Below are 10,363 nucleotides of genomic sequence, written 5' to 3'. Positions count from 1 at the left end.
ATATGCAAATACATTAATTTGTGTAAAACGGTATCCGTAGGAGTGGGTCTCAGCAATTCCGACGCGGGAAAAGAAGTGTTTTTTGGGAAAACCTAGTTATGCATGCTTTCCGTTCCGAACCACAAGAATTCATGCATCAAACAAACAAATATTTTCAGATTGTTTTGAATCTGATGTATTCAGGATCTGTGATCATAAATGATACAATCTAGAACAAGTGCACAATGTGTTACGGTCGTGTTTCCTGCGTGTGTTAGTTCTTCTGTGTGCATTTACCTTTAAGCAAATCAGTTCCATTCCTCAGCTTTTGATTCATCTGTACAAGTGCCTGCGCTGCGTTTTGATGAGTTCAGTAACTCTAGATGGCAGTGTTTAGCTTTCCCATGTGGTGCCATTGGGGGATTTATTAAAGAACGATAGCAGCCATCCATTCATCTGTCTGTCTTTATCTATACTCGCGCACAAACTAAATTACACTTTTACTGTACTTTCTGAAGAAATAGACACCTTAAGGATGGGCAATGCAGGGGAAGAGCCATGACCGTCATACTGCCATTTATCATTAGGCCATGGGTTTGTGCAGCCCAAGAGACTGTGTGTGTTTGTGTGTAAATGTGTGTGTGTGTGAAAGCCTTCCCAGCCGTATGCTCTAGGTGACCCCAAGGGCTGCAGGTTGGCTAGCTCCCTGACCTTTAAAATGCACAAGCGGCAGCTATTGAGTTTCAGTGCTGGAATTAGCCACTTGAAATGCGGCGAAGGAACAAAAAAAATGATTGATAACGATGTGAAACGGGAGCCGCAAAGGTTTTCGTAGGGCACCCGGCTGCAGCGGCCTCCTCTTCCCACTTCCCTCTGACTCGCACTACAGCAGTCGGTCTGTTCGGCAGCCGGTATTTCAGTACCCTCGAGTGTTTCGCTGCCCGCGTATCCAAGAAAGCAATGTTTGTTTATTCTCGTGTGGGCGCGGATATGATCTTTCTGAAGATAAATATTACACTTCAAGTTTAAAAAAAAAAATATATATATATATATACATATATATATATATATATATATATATATATATATATATATATATATATATATATATATATATATATATATTCCTCTGCGAGTTTTTGTGTTCCTCGCAAATATTTGTTTTGGCGGTCAGCGCGTGCAGAATTTATGCTCGTGTTTATTTCCATGATTTCCTCAACAAGATTTGATATTCAAATCAAATCTTGTAAACTTTTAGCTCCTGCTGTGACTCTGCGTCAGTGCTCGAGGAACACTAATCAAAATCGTTAGCCCACTAGTAGATCAAAGTAAACTCCAACCAAAAGCCTGGTGCATGTGGGACTAATCGCGCAGTGAAATTGAACCGTTGAAGCTTCGGCTCTCACCACTGGTCCCTGAGATCAATGACAGGTTATTTATGCATCAAAGCCAGACATATTCAGGTGGGGAGGTGGAAACTAAAGACTCAGTCAGTGTAGTTTACCCATAAAGCATCCTCTTAATTGGTCTGGGGTTTAAAAATACAGAATGAGAGAACTGCCAGAAAATCATCCCTTTTTATTTATTTATTTTTCCCCCCGGCTTGTGCATGTTACGTCATTACGTGTTTGACCATACAGTTTTTATTTATTTATTTTTTTATTTTAATTACTGTGGGGGAAAAAGATCAACATCTTTTGACGATTTTATTTAATACCTTGTCAAACGTGGCCTTTAAAGCCCCTGCCGAAGATGATTTCTAAACCAACGAGCGCTGAAGTTTCTACCAACTGCAGGGATTCAGCAACCGCAGACCTGCTCGGCTTCCTCCTTCGCGAGCTTGGCAAGATCGCACGCTAATGGATGCGGCCTATAGTATGAATTAAAGTGAAAAGAGGCTCGAATGCTCTGCCACACACAATCTTGTACTGTGTCTGACCTGGAAAACTAGCGCTCCTCCCTGGGAGCTGCTGTGAAATGCACTGTGTTTTTTGAATTATCAAGAGGAATAAAAGTCGAAAAAGAGCCGTTCTTTATACCCGACATGGTAAGTGGGCAACACACCTGGGTTGCCAAACTTGATGAACCCTCTTTGTTGGTTTGTGAGTCGAGCCATTTGTGTGGGTAACATTGCATAGTTGAAAACATCCAGAGAGAGAGAGAGAGAGAGAGAGAGAGAGAGTGCGCATGAGTGAGAGGGAGAAAGAGAGAGAGAGAGAGAGGCCGCTGCTAAAGTTACGTCTGGTACAGTACGTTGATTTTAGCCCACCATTGCCGGGCCCCTCTCCTTTTATTTGCGCCTGGCACTCAGTTGTGATGTAAATATTATCTTACAGCTCACTTCTAAGCTGGACACACATCAGTAAGCACCTTTGTGGGATTAGCATCCAGCCAGGGCTTGAATTATCCAGGGAACTGGAAGGCTTTGTGTAGCCGTGGCCGCATAGGAGGAGGGATGCAGCTGGGTTGCTCTTTTCACCAGCTTTTTCACTTCGTGTCCCGATCTGCCACCGTTGTGCGTGTCCACGCCGCCCCTGCGGCCCTCTTAAACACTCACAGCCGGCGAAATGCACTAAACCTGTTTGAAGACAAAGAGAGAGGGACAAAAAAAAAAAAAAATAGGATAGCCTGTTTACGGATTCCTTTCAAACTGCTCTGAGATGCATTAAGAGAATCGGTGTTGACGCTATGAATGGATTTCACTGCACTCATACACTCGGATCACGCGCAGAAAAAAACAAAAACGTTTGTTTCCCTTAAATCTAGTAGTAGAAAAACACTTGCCAGTATTCTGTTGCGAGGAATTTTCCAGAAGAATGTGTCAGATGGTAGTGTCTTAGCTCTTGTGCTGAGAAGTGGCACTTCTACTGTTATTTGACCTCACTCTTTTTTTTTTTTTTTTCTTCCTTCACTGGCCGGCAATTCAATCAGTGCACTCCTTCAGTCCTTTTGTTACACCGAGCAGCTCTCGGGCCATCTGGAGAGACAGAGCAAAGAATTGATTTTGGCATGTTACAAATAACACTTGATACCTGATTTCATTGGCTTGACAACTGTTTACCTGCTAAAAAGAAAAGGACGGTTCTTATATGATTCTGGAGATTTTTGGATGTGTGAGAGAGTGAGTGTGTGAGCGATTGTGAGTGAGCGTGCACAGGTTTTGTCTCGTTAACGACTTCTATGGCGCTCCTTATTAGCAGAGAACATGACTCAGTCTCGTCATCTAGCAGTTTCTTCTGTGATGTAGAGAACACAGAGAGTAGTTTTCAGACCGCTATAAACAAGGATGCTGAGTGGAAAAGGAAACGAGAGAGTGAGGCTGCTGACTGACACGAGACGCTAACTATCAAGTAACCTCTGCCCCTGTCTCGACAGGATGTACACAGAGACAAGGTCAAAGGTCAGTTTGACCCCAAGCACTCTGGAAAAGTTTCTCCTTCACTACAGTATTCACTACTCCTCCTTTCCTAGGAACGTAGGAAAGAAAGAAAGAAAGAAAGAAAAATGCTACACCCACAAAACACTCTCTTGTATTTATTTCCAGATCAATCGAGCTCCGAGTTTTGGGACGGATCAGAAGATTGATTATGAAGTGAAGAGAGGGGTCTTGCTCAATGCCCTGAAACTGCTGAACATCAGGTAGGCTGTAAAGCGCCTTTCTACTTTCTTTTTTCTCCACACTTTCAGTTGCCGTGTTTGAGAGAGAGGAGGAAGTTAACTGAAAGGCACGCGTTCAAGCTTATTATTTTTTCATTTTTATCGATTAGCTCGAGTTCATCTTTAAAGGATCAAGCATCTTTTGATGTTTAGGAGCATCCTTATTATTTCAGGCATTAGAGTCTGTGTGAGAGTCTGGCTCATGCTTGTTCATTAGGTGGAGTAATCCCCCAGCAGTGTGTTCTCTAAAGCCCACTAACTCCCGTTTAACGTTCGTGTAGATTCCTGTGTGTGTGTGTGTGTGTGTGTGTGTGTGTGTGTTCCTATTTGTGTTTGTAAGTGACCGGGATCGTGTGTGTCTGTATGTGCAAGTTAATATGTAGCATTGAACATGACTTATGGTTGACTGTATACATGAATTAATCGCAGGACATGTTGTGTACAGTATACTGTGAGCGGGAACTGTGTGTGAATTTATCCGCATTTGTTTCTGTGTGTGTGTGCACAAAGACAACCGTCCCCAGGTAGTAAACACAGTCCAGGCTGATTGATCATCTCAGATCTGACCTCTAAGCTCGGACTCTTGTGTCCTAAATATAGCCCTCCGAAGCAGCACCAGCACTACATCAGGACATAAGAGGACGTGAACGCTCTGCAGCTCACAGGATCGTGTTTCAAGTGTAAACGAAGCGAGATGCATTGTGATCCCACCATCAGAGAGAATTCATTCTAGCCTCTCCAGACGTTTAGCGCAACTCTGCAGAGTTCCAGACTAAGAGTCGTTCTGACTTGAAAGCCAACGCGCTGCACCATTAAACAGGCAGAATATCCTCAGTGCCCGCGTGACCTGTCTTCCCCATTCCGGAAAAGTTAGCATGAAGTCTTTAGTGCTTGGAAATGGTGATACAGTGGTGCGGTGGATCAGTTCTCCCAGCATTAGGGATACAAGGAGAACGTGAAGAGGACCAGTTAGCGGGGGGAAAAAGTGCTGGGCTGTGTTACAGCAAATCTGCTGAGAGATAAAAGTTTGCAGCCATTTGTAGTCTTTTTGTCACGTTTGCATTTTTTTTTTCATTCACAGAGCGAGCGATAAGCGCCGAAACCTGGCTCAGCAGAAGGCCGAGGCACAACGACGCCTCTACGGCCAGGGCACCATGAAGAAACTTTCAGCAGGTTCATCCGAGTGGGAAAAGCAGCGCCTCACCCTGGAGCGGAGGAAAGAAGAACTGGTGAGGCATTATATATCATTTTTTTTTTCCGTTCTTGCAACTTTCTTTAAAACTTCTCCCCAGGCACACGCATAATGCTTCGTTGGCAGTTCAGGGCGACAATGTAGTATTTAATTATTCATGTTCAGAAATTACAGAGGCGATACATTTCAAACCTTTAAGTGGCAGTTCGGCAAGACGTGCTCTGTGCTCCGGTCTGGCTCTTGATTGGTCTTTCGGGCCAAGCTTTATTGTACAAAGTGATGAATGAATGTAAAATTGCCGCAGGTAGGTGGTATTTTCAAAGGCCAGGGCAAAAAGTGCATAAGAGCGTAAGCGCGTGGGATCGAGTGGTGGGGTGGGGTGGGGTGGGGGTGGTCTTCAGCGAGCGATCATGTTCTGGTGTTTAGCAGAGATCAGTGACTATAATTGGAGGCACCCTGCTGCTCAGCTGCAAATTGACCATCTGACCTTTTCACAATTACAGTTTTTGATGTATTAAAATGGGATCGCGGGACTTAAATCCATATGAATTATGATTCGACGCTCCGTATTAACAAGTGGAAGGGCGAGGGGGATTTTTGCATTCAGCTCTTTGTTCGCTCTCCGATACTTGACTTCATTAAGGCGTCTCTAATGGGGCAAGTAGACGTCTGATGTTGTTGTTTGTCAAAATAAGCCCAATCGAGTCAGATCCTTTCTTAGGACCTAACCTTTTGTGTCTATTTTTTTGTTTTAGAAAGAGAGGCTGGCCCAGGTTCGCAAGCAGATCTCCAGGGAGGAGTACGAAAAGCGTCATCTGGGGAACTACAGGTAGGCCATGGGAGCATCTGGTCCTGTGGGATGCTTCTTACATTTATAAGGTCACCTAAGGAGCAGGATGCTCCCAGGAGATTAAAGCACCGGAGAAAGTAGTAGAGCTACACGGCCCAGTTCAGAAAAGAAGGGAGAAGGCTGTAGAGACCTGAAATAAGAACAGACAAGAGCCAGGGCCTGAATTTAATGCCCCTTGGTATGCACACACACTTAAACATGCACATACATAGACTCGCAGCATGTAACGCCAAAGTATCAGGAGCTTTTCTCTCACGTGAGGCCACGGAGAACAGGGATCATCAATTTTTAATCTTCGCCTGTCAGATGAGCAGATGCCTGCTTCAGAAGACAAGTCAGGGGTGGTTTGGCTTCAGCTTATCCTTTGCTCATCGCCAATGCTCTTTTGCTTAAAAGAAGTGCTTGCTATACGCCATGGCAGTGCCCTGGGCTTTATTACCATTGCTGCTCTCTGTTTGTTACACTCGAATGCGGAGCGTGTGGTGCTGCCTAATGAAGACCCCCCAATTGGGAAGCGGCACTGGGACTTGATTAAGGCGCCCCTCATTAGATGAGTCTCACAACTAACCTTTTTTCCATTTACTGGAACGGAGTTCAGGTACAGAGAGCCTGCTTCAAAGAGGAGCCAAAGCCATTTAGTGTCTGTAGCATTTATCACACCGCTCGATGAGTAATTGTGACGAGTCGCTTTGGAATAACGCCACCACTTAAAAAGCACAGAGGAAGCATGGGGGGTGAATCTGGTTCTTAAATAGGTTTTCCAGCTGATGTAATTTCTATTCCCTGCATCTCTATCCTAATAAAAACACCCCCCAAAAAAGATGCTGAAACATTTAAAAAAAAAAAAAAAAAAGCTCAGGAAAAATGTGGGGCAGACCGAGATTTAAACACGCTCCATATGAATGAGGCGAGGCGAGAAGCATCGAAGGCGCACGTGCCTCTAACACGTTCTTGGCCATAATTGCACGTATGCAGACCTTAATGGGTTTTAGAGCTTTATCCATGGATCTTAACATTTACATTACTTGATCCCTTGATCATGCCGCAGCTGACCAAGCTCAAAACTAATGCGCATGTTCAAATGTTAGCAGAACATTTACCAGACCAAACTGTGTATCTCTAACAGTTATTCGTGAGCATTCCTCCCACCTTCTTTCGCTATATAGATTAATGTACATGGGAAGTACATGGGTGTAGATACAATTGAAGGTTTATACGTGACTTGCTCCTCATATTGAAATATTATTCCGTTTAGTCTTCAGCTTCAAGTTCTTCCCAGCAATTGTGCTGCAGCTGCATCAAGCGTTATCAGTCATATCGACAAAAGCGCATTACTTTTAATACGAATGCTGGTGTCGGAGGAGTGATTGAGAATTGTTTAAATAATATGATAAGCAGGTGCATTCTCCTCACTCCCTCCCTCCCTCACTCACTCACTCGCTCACTCTCTGTTGCCTTTCTCTCTCGTCCTCCCTTTGCTTACAGACGTATTTACCCCCCAGATGACAAGCTGCTCTTGGAGAAGTATGAGGGCCTCCTCTCGGTTGCCTTTCAGACGTTCCTTGCTGGGCGAGCAGCCTCACTTCAAAAAGAAATGAATAATCCTCTGAAACGAATGAAGGCATGTACCTGAGTCTCAGCTGGCTCAGAATTCTCTCTCTTTCCCCCCCCTCCCTTCTATCTCTGCTCTCTCTGTGTCTCCCGCTCTCCTCCTTTCCTTCTCTGTATATAGAATTTCCCTTCAGCTACATAATATTAAGAGAAGAAAGAAAATGTTGCAAGGTACTGTTGTGGCTCCGCCTTATGCTTCCTGGCACGACCTTGTTGCCAGAGTCTAAGGCTTTACAGTCCATCGTGAACATGATGTTTTAAAGACCCAACACACCCCTTTTTTGTTACAAGGAGTGCCTGCCTCTTTACTCTCTTTTTTTTTTGTTGTTTTTTGCTCTCCGTCTTCATTCTTTATTCACCTCGAGTTCATCATTGTACCATGCCACTTCTCAGAAATATTTGGATGTTTGAAGAGGATTTTCAAGGCAAGTATATGTCAGCTCAGGGACATCAGTGTGCTGCATTGTTGGAGGGCCTCTTTCAGTATTGCCCATCCACACTCTGCAATTTAATGGAATTTGAGCTGCCTGTAGTGAGATCAGTTAGAAATGCATCGGAGTGGCTGATGTGGCCTGGGCAGCTCTGCTACTTTCTGTGAGCATGTAATTTCTATAGAGTGGGAACTGTGGATCTGGCTTATTTGAGTAAGGGTCAGGATTGCTGAAGCATGTGCCATCGCCGTATTAGCTTCTCAACTTGCTCATTTCTCATTCAAGCATCGGTTATAAAAACCATAATGAACTTCCCCTCACTTTCACACTGTCCGTTGTTACCCAGATGAGGATGGGTTCCCTTCTGAGTCTGGTTCCTCTCAAGGTTTCATCTTAGGGAGGTTTTCCTCGCCACCGTCGCCACCGGCTTTCTCAATAGGGATAAATTCACACACTTAAAATCTGTATCCTGCGTTTATATATTTCTGTAAACCTGCTTTGAGACAATGACCGTTGTAAAAAGCACTATACAAATAAAACTGAATTGAATTGAATTGTGACGTGAAGAGGTGGTTCAGAAATGATGGTATAGAATCAGCTTCCTTAATCATAAGTCGCTAGAATGTTTTAACGGCCTGTTTAGTCTTCGGCTTCTTGCCCGAAAGGCACGTTTTAATCTGGATTTATGAAACAATGCATGGATGTGGTGAGAAATTGAATTTAATATGCTTATGTCCATTTGTGCTAGAAGAATAAATCAGTGAGCAGCTTATCGGTGTTAACTCTGCAAGAGTATTTTCTTGTGGGCAGTATTTCTCATTATAAAACCGCTGTGATGGCTGGAGACAAACGTTCATTGGAGAGCCTTTTTCGTGATATCAGGGATGTTTCAGAAAACGTAATTCAGTCAGTTTCTTTTGTATAGTGAGGAATAAACTCCAAGCTACTCAGCATTCATAAAACCCATCCTTTACTCTACACATAATCTGCGCTCATCTCAGCCCGACTTTACGTCAAATGACCTTAACTACCACTTCATTATTTATTACACACACCAAAGTGTACATTTTTTTGCTAAGGTGTGTTTTGAGTATGTTACTGTAATGTATAGAGGGACTATAGAGTCTGCAATTCCAGTTGCTAGACCATCATTACTGCGTACACTAGTGTTACAAATATAATCGGTGAAATACTTCACAAATCATATTCATTTTGCATTAATGTGTAAATACATTTAACATCACATGCTTGAATTAATGTTCCACATCATTCGCTTGACCCTGTCACCTGAACGCATTTACAAATACAAAATATTTGGAATATTATATTATAATAATAAGTCACATGTTCAACAGGAAGCTGTATTGTCTGAATTTCCTGATTAACTGAGGAGTTCACTTTGATGGTAGACAGCAAGGCAGTGGTGGCTCAGTGGTTGAGATGTTTGACTTCTGACCGGAAGGTCGCGAGTTCACATCCCAGCACCGCCAAGCTGCCGTTACTGGGCCCTTGAGCAAGACTCTTATCCCTCAACTGCTCAAATGTTCAATGAGATGAATGCAAGTAGCTCTGGATAAGGGCGACTGCCAAATGCTGTTAAATTCAACCATGATACCTGAATTACAAATTATAAAAATACATTTGAAGTAAATCATGTATAATATCCTTGTGTCTTTTGTATGGTTAGCTTGTTAACCTCTTTTTTTCTTTTTTTCTTTTTTGCTAAAAAAAAAAAAAGGATGGTTGCCTGAGATGGGTTAACGTGTTTTGTTTTTTTTTTGGTTTTTTTTGAATGGTTAAATGCAAAATGGTTAAATAGTCATGGAATTGGCACTACAATCGTGGAAACACCCTTGTACATGCCTAAAATGATACTGTACTAAACCCTTCATTAATCATTAATAACTGTACTAAACCATTAGTAATCTTAATTAAAAATCTCTTTGCAGTCAGTTCTATTATTTCATTGTATGGGACGTTTTGTTTATTTTGCTGTTATGGTCAGGGAGGGGGAATTATTCATTCATTGGCTAGCCCACCACGCAAATAAAACCTCCAATATGGTTGCTTATATAACAAATGGCGGACTAGTTAGCTAGCTGAGTGCATTAATCCAGACTCAGGGAAGCACACACTTGTATGATCTAGCACATTGGCGCAGACCACCAACAAAAGTCAGCAAATCTTTGGCCAAACGTTTCATATGACCGTCGTTTAAATATGACATTTCTGGGTGGTATGTTTACAGGAAGAGGACATCTTGGATCTGCTGGAGCAGTGCGAGTTGGATGATGAGAAGTTGATGGGAAAGACATCCAGGCAGAGAGGAGTGAAGGTAAGTTGCCTTTTCAAATACATCAAAAGCACAAGTCTAACCATTCTTTCTTACACAATTGGCATCAGTTGAAGTTCATTTACGTCTGTCGCTTCTGAGTACGCTTTTCTTCCTTGACAACCCGCGAGCCCACAGCGCTCGATGATCTGATGGATAGACAGACTCCCAGGGGTGCATTATGGGCCATCTGGAAAAATCAGGGCAGAAATGAAGCAGTTGAAATACTGCGGGATTCAGTTTTAAGCATTCCCACTTAAATATGCCACGGAGCGCAGCACAATCAAACGGAGATAGCTGTTTGAGTTCGT

The 10,363-nt window shown here is 43.1% G+C and overlaps 1 protein-coding gene across 2 annotated transcripts in view; it reads left to right on the top strand.

Moving 5' to 3' along the window:
- Positions 1 to 10,363, top strand: part of ttll7 (tubulin tyrosine ligase-like family, member 7) — a 70,533-nt gene that overhangs the window by 40,028 nt on the left and 20,142 nt on the right. For both annotated transcript variants that reach the window (XM_017477559.3, XM_017477558.3), the window contains exons 10-14: positions 3,524 to 3,618; positions 4,718 to 4,865; positions 5,584 to 5,657; positions 7,164 to 7,299; positions 9,969 to 10,055. In XM_017477559.3, coding sequence (XP_017333048.1) covers positions 3,524 to 3,618; positions 4,718 to 4,865; positions 5,584 to 5,657; positions 7,164 to 7,299; positions 9,969 to 10,055 — 540 coding nt within the window. The remainder of the gene's footprint in view (positions 1 to 3,523; positions 3,619 to 4,717; positions 4,866 to 5,583; positions 5,658 to 7,163; positions 7,300 to 9,968; positions 10,056 to 10,363) is intronic.

The sequence above is a fragment of the Ictalurus punctatus genome, chromosome 10 (assembly GCF_001660625.3).
Source record: "Ictalurus punctatus breed USDA103 chromosome 10, Coco_2.0, whole genome shotgun sequence".
Lineage (NCBI taxonomy): Eukaryota > Metazoa > Chordata > Actinopteri > Siluriformes > Ictaluridae > Ictalurus > Ictalurus punctatus.
This window is presented reverse-complemented; position numbering and strand designations above follow the sequence as displayed.